This window comes from Ornithorhynchus anatinus, chromosome 11 (assembly GCF_004115215.2).
Source record: "Ornithorhynchus anatinus isolate Pmale09 chromosome 11, mOrnAna1.pri.v4, whole genome shotgun sequence".
NCBI classification, from domain to species: domain Eukaryota; kingdom Metazoa; phylum Chordata; class Mammalia; order Monotremata; family Ornithorhynchidae; genus Ornithorhynchus; species Ornithorhynchus anatinus.
The window spans coordinates 35885243-35903352 of NC_041738.1; the positions used below are offsets into that span (position 1 = coordinate 35885243).

General features: G+C 57.3%; 1 protein-coding gene and 1 non-coding gene across 4 annotated transcripts in view; both read left to right on the forward strand.

Moving 5' to 3' along the window:
- Window positions 1–18110, forward strand: part of VAC14 (VAC14 component of PIKFYVE complex) — a 151676-nt gene that overhangs the window by 34474 nt on the left and 99092 nt on the right. For all 3 annotated transcript variants that reach the window (XM_029074761.2, XM_029074762.2, XM_029074763.2), the window contains 3 exons: window positions 2100–2163; window positions 10550–10694; window positions 12249–12314. In XM_029074761.2, coding sequence (XP_028930594.1) covers window positions 2100–2163; window positions 10550–10694; window positions 12249–12314 — 275 coding nt within the window. The remainder of the gene's footprint in view (window positions 1–2099; window positions 2164–10549; window positions 10695–12248; window positions 12315–18110) is intronic.
- On the forward strand, window positions 335–405 carry TRNAG-GCC. Its single transcript has one exon. It is a non-coding gene; the product is annotated as a tRNA-Gly (tRNA).

The following is an 18110-nucleotide window of genomic DNA, read 5'->3' on the forward strand; positions in this document are numbered from 1 at the left end:
CCAGTGCCGGAGCCTGTCTGTTTCTGTGGAGATTTTTCGAAAAGGCCAAGTCACCCTCAGTTTTCTGTCTCCTAACCTGCACTGCTCCTGGAGTGGCAAAGCCGCCCTCAGTCGGTATCCCGCTGAGGGTAATAAATGCCTCGCGCGTTTGCAGCGTTGTAGGGGCTCCTCATTGGAGACAATCCTCTCTTTTCATTTGACCCGGGAGCCCAGCCCCACCCTCGGTGGGAGCGGCTTGCTCTCGGGAAAGAAATCGCTACCCACGCAGAGAATTATAAAAAGCTTTTGAACCCGAGGGCTAAGACAGCTGTTGACGGCCTCTCAGCCAGCTGGAGCATTGGTGGTTCAGTGGTAGAATTCTCGCCTGCCACGCGGGAGGCCCGGGTTCGATTCCCGGCCAATGCAGCTCATCTTTTTAAGAGGATTTTTCAGAGCCGACTTCCCCCGGCCCCCCTCATCCATTCTTTTCCGGAGGGCTGCGTCCTCCTCAGAGCGCTTCTGCAAGTGTAAGCATTCTGACAGTTCGGGATCTGATTTTGCCGCTCCTATAAGGGCGTTTGGGCAGATGAGAGCTCACTCTCTAGCAGTCTGAGGCTCACTTTTATAACACTTGGGCGTTTGGGCCTCGAAAGGTGTCAGGACGTGGTGGACCTGCTCTTCCTCTTACCCCCTGTGAGGAAAGGAGCAGGGATTCTCCCTCGCCTCTCTTTGAAGTGGGGGAAACTAGAGAACCAAGATCAGAACGCAGATTAGAACCTTTTCCCTTCCAGACCTTGGCTGCCAGACTGAGGGGATGAAATCACAGCGGGAGATGGTTTGACTGTCAACTCTCCCTTCGCCCCCGTGGCCTGGCTTCCTTGGCATTGGGATTCAAAGGCAGCTGAGAGCAGCGCAGAGCTGGAGTGGCTGAGCGGGGCTGCTCCCGGCCTGTCTGAACACAGAGGAAGAAGTCTCACCGCCTTGGCCCTGCTCTTCCATCGTGGGCTTACCGGAGTGTCTGTTTACTGGCGCCGGGTGCCACTGCGTTGGCATTTCCCCTGGAGGGGGGAAAGAGCGACAGCTGGGATGAGGAGAATTCCCTCATCTCCTCCTTTAGATTTTTAGAGGATTAAGCCTTCCTGGCAGTGGACCGAAACGAAACGAAAAAGACTCCGAATGACGCTTGGTTCTTTCCACTACCAAATGGAAAAAGTCTGCGAATCTCTAGGAGAGCTTTTTTGAAAGCTGAAAATCAATATTAGCTGAAGGTGGAAAGGCCCAGCGGGGAGCGTGATGATGTGGAGAGAAGGAGAAAAGGACTCCAATCCATTTAGGAGGCCGAGGGAAATGAAGGAAACGAAAAGCGAGTTGATTCATTGTGGGCTGGCAATGTGTCTACCAACTCTGTTATATTGTATTCTCCCAACTGCTTAGTAATAATAATAATAATATTTGTTAAGCACTTTCTATGCGCCCGACCCTGTACTAAGCACTGGGGTGGATACAAGCAAATCGGGTTGGACGCGGTCCCTGTCCCACTTGGGGCCGCCAAGTCTCAACCCCCATTTTACAGAAGAGGCAACTGGGACCCAGAGAAGTAAGGTAACTCGCCCGAGATCACACAGCAGACGTGGCGTAGCCGGGATTAGAATCATGACCATCTGACTCCCGGGCCCTTGCTCTAGGCACTGCGTCACGCTCCTCCTCACGGCGCGGTTCTCAGCTCACGGTGAGCGCTCAGATACGACTGATCGTCCTGTTCTGATCCCGAGGCGGGCTGGGACTGGCTCTCTGCGGTAGGGAATGAAGGGAGATGGAAATTCCCTTTGAGGAAGATCGCGGTTTCCGTCCTCGAGGGGTCCGGGCCCCCCACCCTGACAGGCTTGAGCCGGAGCCCGCCTCGTGACGGAAACAGCCCCCGCTCAGTTGCCCGTCCCGGTCGGTGAAGGGGCAGCTCTGCATCCTGATGACCCGGAGTCCCGGGATCGGGTCACCTCCCGTTTCGATCCCTCCACCGGATGGGCTCTCGGCCAAGCCCCTCCCACACAGCGCAACGTTAGGTGACCCCTACCCGCGACAGGGTGCTGCCGCTGATGACCGTGTTCTTACTCTTCCCCTAGGGTGTCTGGATCCTTCCTGTGACTCCAGCTTCAGCAGCAGCCTCAGTGCCTTCACTCCAGGCAGGTAAGTTCGCCGCTCTGGTTAGGGGTGAACGGGGGAGTCTGGGGTGGCGTGGGGTCGGGGCGGACCGGGCAGGAGCCCGATCAGAGCGGCGCCGGCCCCGGCAACGGGAGGGCGCGAGCGGGCCCGAGGCCCGGCGGGTCCTCGGTGGACGCTGGAAGCGGGAGGGAATTCCAAGGCCTCTCACCGAACTCTCAGACCTAAATTCTCCCATTCTGAAAAACGTGGGCCGAAGGACGATCGTCCCGGGGAAGAGCGGAAGCTGTGCCGGGCGGGCGGAAGCTGTCGAACCGCAGCCGCCCGCGAGCACGGCGGCAGCGGACCCCGGGGACTCCGCCGTCCGCTCCGAGGGCACGCCTCGTGGGTCCGAAACGAACTCCAGAAGCGGGACGGATGAGCGCCAGACGCACGGGCTCACCAGCCCAGACGTTGGGAGCGTCTGGGGGCGGGCCACGGGAAACTTGGCGGTGGCCCGGAAAATGGCGGAGCGGGAGCTGGGAGCTAGCCGGGGGGGCGGGGGGACGGGACTTGTCAGAGACTCGTTCCAGCTCCCGTTCCCCGGCGTTCCGGCTCCTGATCCCTTGGGAGGGATGGGGCCGATGGCCGACTGCAGGGGAGTTCCTGGAAAGGGACTGCGGTAACAGTGAGTCCGATGTTCCACACGGGGGCAGTGCAGCCCAGGCGCGGGTGCCGACCTGTGGGACGATTTGGGGATTTTTGCAAATTTTTCCCCTTTTCCTCTGAAATCTGTTGGAGCCGAGCGGGTAGGGAGACCCGAAATCCCAGTTTTCCGGGGGCAACTTCCATCTTTTTTTTTTTTTTTTTTTGGAGTCCTCTCCAGCGTCCCAGGCGGCACAAAACATCGCGCCGCCTAAGGTGACGCTTCTCCCGGTGGCCGACGCTTCTCTGTGGAATTGCAGCCACCGAACCCACTCCCTCTCAGGAGAGCGGGGCGGGTGGGCAGGCGGGTGTTAGTACGAAGGGGAAGGAGGTGGCAAAAAGGTGGATGTTGATTAAATTTATCGAGGTTTTAAGCTGGGAGGGCTGAGGCGTCCTCACTTTGTAAATTGGGAAGCGATGTGGTCCGGTGAAAAAGAAAGCACGGGTCTGGAAGTCAGAGGCCCTGATTTTTCATTCCGGTGCTGCCACTTGCCTGCGGTATAACCTTAGGCAAGTCACTTCTGCGTGGCTCAGTTTCCTCAACTGTAAAATGGGGGTTCGATACCTGCCCTCCGTCCCACTTAGTCCACGAGCTCCACGTGGGACGGGGACTGTGTCCAACCGAACTGGTATCTGTCTTAGAACGGTGCTCGACACGTTTAAGTGCTTAACGGATATCAAAATAATAATCAAGGTAACGATCTGGGGGAAACCCGGCTCGTGCGGCCCCATCCAGCCGCGAGACCCTTGCCGGGTTAACGTTCCGTGCCGCGGTTTGCCGGCAGGTGACACGGACCGGAAGTTGGAGTGCCTTGAGCGGCTAACCCTTGGTCAGTTGTCAACGGGAATTTTTTTAATGATATTTAAGCACTCACTCTGTGCCAGGTATTGTACTCAGCATTGAGGTAGATAGAAACTGATCAGGTTGGACACCATCCGTGTCCCACACGGACCTCTCAGTCTCAACCCGCATTTACAGATGGGGTAACCGAGGCACAGAGGGGGTCGCGCGGCGGACAGCTGGCCGGAATTGGAACCCAGGTCCTCCCGTTCCCAGGCCCGTGCCCTTTCCATCGGCCCACGCCGCTCCTCCTGCTTCAGATCCATCCCATGGAATCAGACCCTCCTACGCCCCTTCCCCAGAGATGTCCGTTCTCTCCGAGACTCGCCTCTCTTTTTCCATACCTACGTGCCGCTGGCCCAAGGCGACCACAGTTTGGAACCGGGAGCGGTGTCTGTAGTCACGTAAACTGAAGGCTTGGGCGGCCGGGCCTTGAGTTGCAGCCCCCTGCAGGTTGCCCCAGAGGTCGGGAGGGAATGAATGCTCCACCCCATCCTCCCGAAAGGCTCCCACCCTCCGGCGGGATGTACTGGTTTCTCCCGGGGACCGGCTTCAGTGGCTTCGTGAAGCCCCTTCGAGCCCTCGTTCCTCGTTCAGATTTGCCTTCGCGATGAGAACGGTCGCAGCATGGAGACTTCCCGGGCGGATCGGAGGCGCAGTTGAGGATTCGAAATCAGCTCCGGTGGGCAGGCCGGATCCCCGGCTGGCGGAGGCTGACCCGAGAGGCAGGGTGTAGCGCAGCCGAACCGAACTTGCCCTCTTTTTCCCGGGACAGACTTCCTTCCTGGCCCCTTACGGGCCGAGAGCTCTGCGCCGATCTTGGCTTCCCGTTCCCGGCCCCCTCCCTCTCCACCGCCGACCTAAATGCCGGCCGTCAGAAGGTGCCGCCGAGCAGGGGGGTTCTCGCGGCCAGGATTGACCTGCGAGCCGGCGTGCCCGTAGGAAAGAACAGTGGTTGGCTCGAGGGAGGAATCGCTGTTACCTATCCTGGGGGGGGCGTTCTCGGGAGGTAATTGGGAAGCCGATCCCTTGCCGGCAGGGGAAGGGTGGAAAAGGAAAGACCGGGAGGAGGGAAGCGTGCCTTTCGGCGGAAGGAGATTAAAACTGAGGGTTTTCGAGGAGCCATTTGAAACAGGCGCCACTGGGCGGGTATTAGCTCGGAGCTTTAATGTCGTAAACACGGTCTTCCGTCCCTTCAAGCTCCGCCCCGGCTTCGAGTCGGGAGACCCGAGGTGGGGCGTGGCTTTCAGGGAACGGAGTTTCCACGGCGCTGAGGGCGGCACGGTAAACCCTCCGAAACCTTGGTCGAACCTGAGGGATCCAGGCCCGAGAGCAGAGGTGTATGGGAGCGCTGAGCGGAAGCCTTGCCCTCCACGAGGGACTCCCATCTGTGGGAATATGGAGCCGTCGTTCTCACGCCCCGGCCTCGCTCGAACCAGACCTCCGGCGAGATTTGAGAGCTCGAGGGGGGGCCCGGTAGACCCCCACATTGGGTCTCTCTGACTCCTCGAAGCCCGTCGGCCCCGCTCTTTCACCATCCCTGCGTCCAAGTGATAGCTGGCAGGAGAGGGAGATTTTTTTTTACCTCAGATGGAGAGGGGCCCAGCTCAGCGGAGGCAAGGGGCGTGCCCATGCCCATACCTCTAGTTCTGCTGCCGTTGCCAGAGTATCTTTACGAGGTTGCAAAACACCGATCCCCGCACGGGGCGGAGCTCCGGAGCTCATCCCAGTCCGAGCTAAAGCCGGAGGGGAGCGGGTCCGTACGTGGCCCGGGGGAAAGAGGGTTGCCCCTCGCAGGTCGTTCCCGAGACTCAGAGAAGCGGCCTGGCATAGAGGACAGAGCACGGGCCTGGGAGTCGGAAGGTCGGGTGTTGGAACCCTGGCTCCGCCCGGGTGACCTTGGGCAGATCGCTTCAGTGGGCCTCAGTCACCTCATATGTAAAATGGAGATGAGCCCGATTTGCTTGCATCCTCCCCAGCGCTCAGCGCAGTGTCTGGCACGTAGTAAGTGCTTAACAGATAGCATCGTCATTATTACCGCACCATTTCTCACACATTTTCAACATGACGTAGCTTCACGGCGACTCCCACCACCGCGGCACCTGCCGGGAGCTGGCGTCTACCCTGGCCCAGGCCCGCCTCGCCCCGGGCCGGGCAGGAGCCCGACCCGAGCAGACCAAAATAGTTCTGTCCGTGGATCTTTTTCGTTGGCCTTCTTTTTGTCCTTGTTCACCCTCCTGCGAGCTCGTTAAGCCACTCTGCAAATTAATGCGCCGGAAAAGGTTCCCAAGAACCTATGGCTGAAGAAGGATCAGTGGGTGGGGGGGGGGGGGGGATGTAGAAAGAGATGCCACTTCAGGCTGTGACCTTGCTTTGTGCCGGAGACATTTTTCTTGCAAAACTCAAAAAGCTGCTCCTGCATCAGTTAATGACCTGTCCTTGGAGGGTCAACTCTCTCGTTTCTGGCCTCCTGTGTGTTTACCTGGTTCACGTCGTCCATGTTAGGCGTACGAAAGGATAAAGCAGAGAGGTTTTACGTTTCACTTCTCTGTGCCTCCGTTCCCTCATCTGTAATACGGAGATTAAGATTATGAACCCTATGTGGGACAGGGACTGTGTCCGACCCAATTGGCTTGTATCTGACCCAGCGCTTAGGACAGTGCCTGGCACATAAGAAGTGCTCAACAAAAACCGTCGTTATTACATTTTCCTTTTTGAATAGGAAATGCTCACGTGTCATCCGCTTCCGCCTCCGAGAAGTTAGACCTCAGGGCCGATGCCCGAGCCCCGGCCGGGCTGGGAGCGAGCTCCTCGGGATAACCATTCCGCCTTCCCCACAGGGAAGTGAACCGTGAACCAGCAGTCCTGTTTATTGAGCACTTACTATGTGCAGAGCACTGTACCGGTCGCTTGGGAGACTACAATATAACAACCTGGCGGACACATTCCCTGCCCACGATAAGAACCGAGTCTCCATCCGTGATCTCTTTCTCAGGGGGGTTCATGGAGTGAGGAGAAAGCCCTCCTGTCCCTAGACTATAAGCTCTCTGTGGGAAGGGAACGTGTCTGCCAACTCTTTTGTATGGTGCTCTCCCAACCGCTTAGTACAGTGCTGTGCACCAGACAAGTGCTCAGTAAATGCTACTGATCGATTACCCCGAACGACTCTGCCTTGGGCACCCTGGATGAGAAGGAAGGAGACGCAGTATTGCCCTAGGCAGGGATGGCCCGGTGCTCAGAAGCTTACGGAGAACGCCCCGTCCGAAATCCCAGTGTAATGATCAAGACAGGATCTCTCCGGGCAGTATCCCACTGCTGAGAGAGAGAGCACAGTGATCATCTTCAGTAGGGTTTGAGCACTTCCTGTGTACAGAGCACGGTTTTAGATGCTAGGTAGCATAATCGACTCTAGTGAGCGCTTACAGCGTGCAAATCACTGTACCGAGCGCTTAGGCGAGTAAAGTGCTACCGTGTAACGGAGTTGGTGGACACATTGCCTGCCCACAACGAGCTAGAGTCCAAAAACAAGGTGCCTGCCTTGAGAGAGCGTGCTGTCTTAACGGGAGAGAGGAGGGAATGCAAATTTCCAAAAAATAAATGGGTGGAAAAGTGAAAATAAATATAAAGGATAAAAAGCAGGAGGCGTATTAGGGGATCTATTCGGCACTTTCTCCGAGCTAAATGCTGGGGCAGAGAAAAGATAATCGGGAAGCGGGGAAATTCCATAAATAGTTTCAAACAGACTCAGTCGGGAGAATCCAGAAGGCCTGGTTTCTGCCGTCAGCCGGATGACCTGCCGGATCACGGTGACCTGCAGGCCAGAAAGCAAGGGGACCGAGGCTCCCCGAGGACCGGCTTTTTCTAGCCGAGGACGTCTTCCACCAGCAGGCCCGCGAGATCTAGGCTGGAGCCGGCAGCCGGAGCGGAAGGGAGCAGTTGGAAAGAAAAGATCGAGGGTGGGACGTCTGGCGAACGGAGAAGGAACTGGGAGTTATCTGATGGGGACAAGCGGAGAGAGGTGGTGCCTCAAGTTGTAAAGTTAAAGTGATACGAGGTAGGACGGGAGGGGGAAAGCGGGGAAGGGAGATCAGAAGAGAGTCCAAGCGACTGAGCCAGATGGCGAAAGGAAGAGTCGGGGAATTCCAGGAACGGAACACTGGCCAGGAGAATTGGAATTTAAGAATGGACTGGCACAGTTCTCTTTTGCGGGACGGGGGTTGTGGAGGGGAGGTGGGCAGGGAGGGAGAGAGAGAATGCACGAGAGAAAAGGAAGACACCCACTCACTCCGGACCTTTTCTTCTCTTTAACTTCCCGGTCTGTGAGATGAGGCCGTCGTTAGGTCACTGAAAGTCTTCGGGGTCCTCGAAAGGATCCAGAAACATCAAGGTAGGTCACGCTCCGGGGCTCTCCGTACCATAGGAGGAAACTTCAGAGCCAACCCCCGGCAGAGCGGGAAGCCCGTCCGGAAATGCCGGCGTCTGCCCGACGCACACCGTAGATCACGCGCTTAGGTAGTTCTATGGTCATTAGGGGATGAGGCTGCTCGCTCTGGCCCCTATAATGGTCACCGAGGGGAACATCGAACTATATTAAACAGCAATTCCATTTGAAAATTATACAGATCGAGAGTATGCCCTTTAGGTATTCGCATCAAATAAGCTTCGGAGAGGCTGCAGGCAAATTGGAGCGAGACAGCCCCTGGGACCCCGACGAATGTGAATAATTTAACGACTTGGCAACACCGTCTGCTCTGAGCCGTCAACCTGGGCCACCTTGCCCGGGTTCTCGGGAAACACTCCCCTGATTTAATAGCCGTTCCGTCGCCTACCTGATAGATCGGTCACCTTCAGAGTTTTCGAGCGCCCACCTACCGGGTGGACAGAGACGAGAAGTCACAGATGTGATCGCCGCTCTCGAGGGGCTTTCGACCTAATACGGGACGACTGTTAAGAGCGAAAGGATAGGTGTGATACGTTGCCAGTGCGAACGGATGGAAAACTAATAGATAAATGACGATGTGGCAGAGCGAAGGGCCTGGCTGGGAAAACCGGGGCGTGGGGGACGCGGTTTGAGGAAGCTGAGGAAGGTGGGCATTCCAGGCCGGGGGGAAGGCGTGAGCCGGGATCAGAATGGGAAGAGTTGGGAGGGAGGGACAGTCGTCAGGAGATGATATCAGAAGGATCAAAGAGCACAAACTGGGTTGGAGCAAAAGAAGAGATCAGTAAGAGGGAGTCAGCTGACGGAGAGCCTTGAAGTCGATGATCAGAACTCTCTATTTTACGTGAGAAGCTGTGGTGGCGTTGGAGGGTTTTTTTAAGGAGAGTGATGACCACCTCTTTAGAAGACGAGAATGTGAGTCTGGATGTAAAGAGGCTACGGGAGTAATCCGGCCAGGAGATGATTAGGGTTTACCCCCCCCGGGTCGTGGTTAAAAGGCCGAAGCCGCGGACTGTCACCACAGAGTGATCTGTGGTGCAGCAAGACCTAATAAACGTCGGACGCGATTGAAAGAGAGGAGTTCCGTTCAGTCGTGTGAAGATGGTCGCCAAGTTCCGGGGATAGCTGGGAACTTAGGGTCCTAGTTAGCGGATTCTCGTGGGAAGCCGGAGTTACCGAAGTCATTGAGCCAGGAAAAATAGATAGGAAATTCACCAGGAAAGCGGACGGAAAGGGCTGCGTGCAGAATACGAGGTCTTGATGAAGGTCCCCCGTTGAAGGCTTGTTAAAACCTTCGCTGTGAGCTCTGCGGGTATTATTTGTTCTCCCTCACGTGCTCCACCTTAGAGAGGTCAGGAATTGAGTGGCCTTCAGCAGCTGGTGACCCCGTATTTATTGAGCAGTGTACTAAGCGTTGGGAGAAGATGGGAAGATTTCATCCCCGACGCCTGGATTCGTTGGCTCTGGGAAGCAGAACAGCATAACGGATAGAGCACGGGCCTGGGAGTCGGAAGCTGGTGGGTTCTAATCCCAGCTCCGCCACTTGCCTGAAGTGCGGCCTCGGTCAAGTCACTTCATTTCCCCGTACCTCAGTTACCTCATCTGTGAAATGGGGGTTGAGACTGAGAGCCCCACGTGAGACAGGGACTGTGTCCACCCTCATTTGCTGGTATCTACCCCGGTGCTTGGAACGGCGCCTGGCACATAGTAGGCGCTTAAATACCACAATCGTGTCTAATGATGATGATAATGACGGTATTCATTCAGCGCTTACTATGTGCCAAGCACCGTTCTAAGCACTGGGGTAGACACAGGGTAATCGGGTTGCCCCACGTGGGGCTCACAGAGGTTACTGGGGCACAGAGAAGTTAAGTGGCTTGCCTAAGGTCACACAGCAGACAAGTGGCGGAGTCGGGATTAGAACCCATGTCCTCCGACTCCCAAACCCGTGCTCCTTCCACTAAGCCGCGCTGCTTCCCGCTCTACCCCAGTGTTCAATGTGGTGCTTGGCCTAGTAAGCTTGATAAATGCCACAGTCACTATTATTAGGAAGAGACAAAGGATGGCTCGGGGGGGAAAGCCTTCACGGGTAGGAATTCCAGGACCTTATCCCACGCTCCCCCCGCCCCACCGGTCGTTCCCTAAACCCGGCCGGGTGCCGGAGTCGGGCTCGCCCCAGCTCCGTCACCGTGGATCCCCGGGTGTCAGCTTCCGAACCACGAGCGGCCGGAAACCCCCAAGGCGGACGGGAGGTTCGGGGGAACCGTGGCCCCCCTCGCTGACCCTCATCCCCAAACCGGACGAGCGCGGCCCGGCGACCCAGCCGGCGCCGGGGGAGCGGGGCGGTCGGCGTCATCCGGCTCGGCCCGGAGGCCCTGGATCCCGCCGGGCCCCGTCCCCTCGTGCGTCCGCGGCCGCCACCGACCTGAAACCCCCGGTCTCTCTCGCAGCGCCGAAAGAGGCCCGGCGACCCTGAATTTCGACGGGATCGTGCAGGTGCTCGACTGCCACCTCCGGGACGCGGCCATTGGGATGATGACTAGGATCGCCGTCCTGAAATGGCTGTACCACTTGTACATCAAGACCCCTCGGAAGGTAAGCCGCCGTGACGCTTGGGGGTACGGCCGTAAGCCCGTCGGTGGGCGGGGATCGTCTCTATCCGTTTGCCCAGTTGTCCCTTCCAAGCGCCTAGTACAGCGCTCTGCGCATAGTAAGCGCTCAGTAAATACTGTTGAACGAATGAACGAATGATGGCCTGGGAGGTTCCAGTCGGCGCTCCCGCCGGTGGTGGTTCCCCTTGAAACCGGCGTGGCCCGATGGGTGAGTCGTGGGCCTGGGAGTCGGAATAGTAACGATGTTGGTATTTGTGAAGCGCTCGCTATGTGCAGAGCACCGTTCTAAGCGCCGGGGCAGATACAGGGTCATCAGCTGGTCCCACGTGAGGCTCCCAGTCTTAATCCCCATTTTCCAGATGAGGTAACTGAGGCCCAGAGAAGTGAAGTGACTTGCCCGCAGCCGACAAGTGGCGGAGCCTGGTTTCGAACCCATGACCTCCGACTCCCAAGCCCCCGCTCTTTCCACCGAGCCACGCCGCTTCTCGAGAACCCACAAGGACCTGGGTTCTAATCCCAGCCCTACCCTTGTCTGCCGTGTGGGCCTGGGCGAGTCCTCTAGACCGTGAGCTCAGCTGTGGGCGGGGAACGTCACTGCGTCTTGTTGCATCGTACTTCCCCACGCGCTCAGTACGGTGCTCGGCACTCAGCGGGCGCTTAATAAATGCAGCTGAATGAATCGAATGGACTTAAATTCCCTGTGCCCCAGTTACTTCGTCTGCAAAAACGGAATTAAAACTGTGAGCCTCCCGTGGGACGTGGACTGGACCCAACCGTACTACCTCGCATCTACCGTAACGCTTAGTACGGTGCCCGGCACGTACCAAGTGCTTGACCGGTACCGTTAAAAAAAAAAAAAAAAAAAAAGAAATGGAGGAACGAGGAGTGACAATAATTTTGGTATCTGTTAAGCGCTTACTACGTGCCGAGCGCCGTTCCAAGCGCTGGGTCGATACAGGGTAATTAGGTCGTCCCGCCCGGGGCTCGCAGTCTGCATCGCCGTTTTCCAGATGAGGTCACAGAGGCCCAGGGAAGTGAAGTGACTCGTCCGGGGTCACACGGCTAAGTGGCAGAGCCGGGATTAGAACTCAGGACCTCCGACTCCCAAGCCCGGGCTCTTGCCGCCGAGCCCCGCCGCGAGCCAGGTGGAGGAGAAGGAAGGCTGCCGCCTGGAGATGGTCAGACTCCCGGGGCACGTGGCGCGGGGCGCTCGACCTCCCGGCCGGCGACCGAGTCCGTCGCGGGCGGGTCGTCCAGACGGCGCCAGGAAGCCTCTGACCGTTGGCCTGGTGACCAGGGCGCCGGCTCCTCCGCTCGTCCCCCGGGTCGCCCGGGGCAAGTCACTTCGCTTCTCCGTGCCTCGGTTCCCTCATCTGCCGGAGGGGGACGGGGACCGCGTCGAACCCAAATCACCCCGCCCCCCCCCCCCCCCCCCGGCGCTCAGCCCGGCGCTCAACGGGTACCTCGGTTGTGGTTATCTTACCCCGAGCCTCGGGGATCGCGGCCGACCCCGCCAAGCGCCTTCTCTGCTTTCCAGATGTTCCGGCATACGGACAGCCTCTTTCCCATCCTGCTGCGGACGCTGTCGGACGAGTCGGACGAGGTGGGTGTGGAGCACGTCCCGCTGGCCGTCCGGCCTCCTCCCCTTTTAGCGGCCCCTCGGGACCCGCCCTCTGAGAGGGAAACCCACCTTCCCCTTTTTTCTTTACTCTCCCCCGGCAGACGTCTCCCCTGCTACCCGCCGCCGCGGCCGTCACCCCTCGCGTGTTCGCGGGGCCGCCCGGGATCTGGTCGGTCGGGGTCCGTCCCGCTCTGTAGCCTGGGGGCGGTGGAGACCCGGCGTGGCTCGGCGGGAGGAGCCCGGGCTGGGGAGGCGGCGGTCATGGGTTCGAATGCCGGCTCTGCCGCTTGTCAGCCGGGTGACCGGGGGGCGAGTCACTTCACTCCGCGGGGCCTCGGTGCCCACCTGTGGAAAATGGGGGTGAAGACCGTGAGCCGCACGTGGGACGACCTGATCGCCCTGGATCTCCCCCAGCGCTCAGAACGGTGCTCTGCACGTAGTAAGCACCGAAATGCCGACATCATTATAATTATCATCATCATCAGAGAAACTGGGGCGTGCCGTGCCGCCTTCCCCCCGCCTCCCCACGCCCCACCCGTCGCCTTCTCACTCCTCCTCCTCTTCCTTCGTGGAACAGCCCCACGTGGGACAACCTGATTCCCCCGTGTCCACCCCAGCGCTTAGAACGGTGCTCCGCACATAGTAAGCGCTTAACAAATCCCAACATCCCTTCCCCCCCCCCGCCGCACTGTCTCCTCCCTCGCTTTCTGTCGATCCCCTGGCCTACACTTGAGAAAGGTTCTCTTGACCGGGGACTTGGTGAAGAATTCCCCCTCCCGGGGAGAGACCTCCTCGCCTACGTGTGTGTATCGCCCAGTGCCGCGGTCCGGGAGGGCCGGATGATCGTTTAAACCCCAGAAACGGCTGGGGAAGCGGCGCGGCTCAGTGGAAAGAGCCTGGGAGCCAGAGGTCACGGGTTCGACTCCCGGCTCTGCCGCTTGTCAGCCGTGTGACTGTGGGCAAGTCACTTCTCTGGGCCTCGGTGACCTCATCTGTCAAATGGGGATTAAGGCTGTGAGCCTCACGTGGGACGACCTGATTCCCCCGTGTCTACCCCAGCGCTTAGAACGGTGCCCCGCGCATAGTAAGCGCTTCACAAATACCAACATTATCGTTATTGTTATTCCCTGTGTCGGGGGAGCAGCCGCAGAGGTCGATTGAGGCGAGCGAGGTGGAGGAGTTGGGGTGGAGGGCATTGCCCTCACCTACCCTGGGACTTGAAAAGCAGTGCCAGGGACTTAGTGGATCGAGCGCCGGCCCGGGAGTCCGGAGGTCGTGGGTCCTGATCGGCGTGGCTCGGTGGAAAGAGCCCGGGCTTAGGAGTCAGAGGTCGTGGGTTCGAAGGCCGCTCCGCCGCCTGTCAGCTGGGTGACTTTGGGCGAGGCACTTCTCGGTGCCTCATTTACCTCATCTGTAAAATGGGGATGAAGACCGTGGGCCTCACGTGGGACCGCCTGATTGCCCTGTCTCTACCGCAGTGCTGGGCACGTGGTAAGCGCTCAACAAATACCAGCGTCATTAATCCCGGCTCCGCCGCGCGTCTGCTCTGTGACCGTGGGCAAATCACTTCACTTCTCTGTGCCTCCTCAATAAAATGGGGATTAAGACTGTCGTTTCCACGTGGGACAGGGACTGCGTCCAACCTGATTAACTGGTATCTACCCCAGTGCTTAAAAACAGTGCTTAGCACATAGTAAGTGCTTAACAAATACCATTAATGGTATTAGTATTATCGCATGGCTTAATGGAAAGAGCGCGGGCTTGGGAGTCGGAGGATGTGGATTCAAATGCCAGCTCTGCCACTTGGGGCAAGTCACTTAACTTCTCTGTGCCTCGGTTACCTCGTCCGTAAAATGGGGTTGCAGACTGTGAGCCCCACGTGGGACAACCTGATTACCTTGTATCTACCCCGGGGCTTAGAACAGTGCTTGGCACATGGTAAGCGCTTAACAAATGCCACTATCATTATTGGTATTATTATTATTATTATTATTAGCAGCGTGGCTCAATGGAAAGAGCGGGGGCTTGGGAGTCAGAGGTCAAGGGTTCTAATCTGCTACTGGTGAGCTGTGTGACTGTGGGCAAGTCACTGAACTTCTCTGTGCCTCAGTTACCTCCTCTGTAAAATGGGGATTAAAACTGTGAGCCTCACGTGGGACAACCTGATGACCCTGTATCTCCCCCAGCGCTTAGAACGGTGCTCTGCACATAGTAAGCCCTCAACAAATACCAACGTTATCAATATTATTATTAAAATGGGGTTGCAGGCTGTGAGCCCCACGTGGGACAACCCGATGACCTTGTATCTACCCCAGGGTTTAGAACAGTGCTTGGCACATAGTAAGCGCTTCACAAATACCACTGGCATTGTTATCGTTCATAACCCGGAGATGAAGGGTGGTGAGGGAGGAGAACCGCTGCCTCATTGACTCCGGTTCCCAATTCTCCCCTGTTTCTCCTTGCTGGGGTTTCTCTGGTCAAGATCGGGTCGAGGTCCTCGTTAACGGCTGGTGTATCCAGCCGGAAAGGGGCTCAGGAGGTCCAGACAATCCGAATAAATGCCGAATGCTCATATAAGCGGGGGGATATCTTTTACTTGTCTCTCCCGACTCAATCATTCCCTTATTTGAGTTCAGGAACGGGGAGCAGGGAGGCTAATGGAGAGGTCTGATGTAGCCGAGTCGGGGCCTTTCCCTCCTCTTAGGAATCAGATGCCGTTGGCTGTCTGGAAGAGACGTCCCATTTGTTAGGAAAGGCTTCCTGACATCCACCGAGTGGGATTGGCGAGGAGGAGCCCCTGTCCGCAACCCAGACTCGAACCCCGAAGGGTCTCGCGCCTCCCCTCCGTAATCGTCGCCTCCCCTATCTGTTGCGGCTCGCGGTGAGGCGGCTTGGCTGGATCTGACGAGATGTGTCTCGACCTGTCTCCCTCTACAATCGGTCTGTTCTTTTCCCTCCCTCCCCCCCGGCTTGAGGGTTTCTCCCCCTTCAAGGCCAGCAGCAAGTCGGGGGGTAGTGTGGGGCGAGGGCCGCGGCTTGCGCCAGACGGCGGGCGTGCACAGCGTCTGAAAGGGAGAAGCCGAATGAGACGTCGGGCGTGCCGGCTCTGGCCTGTCTGAGTTTAGGAGGCGGGGGTGGGGAAGAGGCCCAGAGGCTCCTCCGGAGCGATGAACCAAGCTCCCCTCCCCCGGTCCGACGGGTAAGAGAGGTCACAGGCGAGATGGACGGCCGGGGACCGGCCGGCTCCCTGCGGGCCGCCCGGCTCCGGACCCCGCCCGACTCTCCAGGGAGGCCCAAAGTCAGTCGCTCCGCAAAAGTCACGGCACAGCTCGGCCGCCGGCGGCTCTAGCCAGAGACCGCGGCGAGTCGCGACCGAACCGTCCCCTCCGGGAGAGTTCAGAAAGGAAGAGGAGGACGGCATCGATTCCGTTCCTAGGACAGCGCGGGGCGCGGTTAGGTTTTCCGAAACCTTCAGCGACTCTCCGTGCCGCCGTGATGTTGGTGTTCACTGCGCATTCCGGGACGTTTTTCTGACCGTGCGGGCGCGTTTGAACGCGGCGGGGCGCGTTGTTGGAAAAGCGACTCGCCCGCCCGCTCGGGTCGTCGGTCACTATGATGCGGGTTTCCCTGAATGCGGGGTTTTGTGAGAATGCAGCTTTTTGAGAATAGAGAGGAGGTTCAGTCCACTAAACAATCCCTCCAGGTCGATTTCTTTTTTTTGCCGTGGACCTTGGATTTTCTGCACCTCAGTTTCATCATCTATAAAATAGGGATTACTTACCCGTTCGCCCTTAGACCGTGAACCCCACTGGGAACGAGGACCGTGCTGATCCGACTATCTCGTATTCATCCGGTCGTATTTATAGAGCGCGCATTATGTGCAAAGCACCCTACCCCAGTGCTTAATACAGTGCTTGGCACACAGGAGAAAACCTATTGTCACTACTGAAACGGTCAGTGTTTTCCACGTTTGGCATCTACCGGGAGCTGAAAATGCTCGAGAGGGTTCGAGTCTGTGTTGCGGACAGGAGTTCCTCCTCGCCAGTCCCACTCGGTGGATGTCAGGACGTCTTTCCTAACAAATGGGACGTCTTTTCCAGACAGCGAGCGGCATCTGATTCCTAAGAGGAAGGAAAGGCCCCGACTCGGCTACATCAGACCTCTCCATTAGCCTCCCTGCTCCCCGTTCCCGAAGTCAAGGGAATAATTGAGTCGGGAGAGACAGTTAAAAGCCATCTCCCTGCTTATATAGCATTCGCGATTTATTTAGTTTTTATTGGATGTCTCCTGCCCTAATGCTGAGGGCACCGTACTGGATGTTTAGAGAATACGAAGGAGAAATGTAAGCACCGGTCTCTGCTGTCAAGGAACGAATGGTGGAAGAAAAGCAGACCTGGGATGATTTAGCGTAGAATAGATGAGAGAGCCCAGCTTAAGCCAAGCGGATGTTAGATAGATAGATGAGGCAAATATACATTAGTGCCGAGGTGGCAGAGAGGATGGCCTGGATGTGGAAATCAGTCAGGGAACGCTTCGTGGAAAAGATGGCTATTTGGAAGGGAGAGGGTGGACAAGGTTTGGTCAGTCTGGGCAGGGAGAACATTCCCAGCTCAGGGAATGGTGTGTAAAATAAATTGGGGAGTAGAACGGCAAGTGTGAAGGGAGAATTAAGAGCGGAGGGGAGGCCAGGAGCTGAGGCGGAAGAAATAGCTGGAGCGGCTAAGTAAAAGGGGGACGGGTAAATAAGTTGGAGCGCGAGGGGAGACAGAGAGCCTTGAAGCTGACGACTTGTGTCGGCATTTTTATTTTACGGGAGTTGCAACGAGGAGCAAGTAATGATGATGACCGTGGTATTTGTTAAGCACTTACTACGGGGCCAGGCCCTATACCGAGCTGTGAGCTACACATAGGGTGTTCAGGTCAGATACGGTCCCCGTCCCTTGCCGGGCGTACGGGCCGAGCGGGGAGGGGGAACAGAAAGTGAACCCCCATTTTGCAGATGAGGAAACTAAGGCACAGGGAAGTTAGTTGTCGCTTGCCCGAGGTCACGCAGCAGACAAGTAGCCGAGCCCGGGATTAGAACCCGGGGCCTCTGACCCTCAGGCCCAGACTTTTTCCATTAGGCCACGCTGTTTCTCTGTTGGAGCTATTGGAGGTTTTTGAAATGGGGAGTAATGGGCCCTAATTAGTATTTTTAAAAGATCATTCCTGCAGCTGGGTGTCAGACTGAAGAGGGTAGAGGCCGGAGGCAGGGAGAGGCCATTAAGGAGGCCGTTTGAGTAATCCAGCCAGGAGATAATTAGAATTTATCCCAGGGTAGTGGTTTAAAGGGAGGAGCGGAACAAGTGAGACCATGAAATCTGATGGTGGAAGAACGGGAAGACCTCTAACCCAGATTGAATGAGGGGCGCGGAGAAAGAGATGATACAACCTCCTTCACACCTGTTCCGATATTTATCAACTTTCACTCTGCTTCTCCTTAAGTCTCGGTAGAATCCGTCGAACTGCAGTTTAAGCCCATCTCTTCCGTTGCGATCCTCAGAATAAATGGGAAATAGCCAGTCACCGTCTTGCGTGGAACAGCTCTTCATTTAGGTGGAGGCCTCCCTCGGCCTTTTCGTTTTGAGGTCAGATGACTGTAGTCCCTTTGACCTTTATTCTTGGGTTCCATTTCCTAACTCCATAATCCTCCAAGCGGCCCTGGCCCCAACTTCTCCTTATCCCACTTCAGCTGTGAAGCCAGGAACCAAACCCAGCCTCGCGGTCAGGAAACGAATA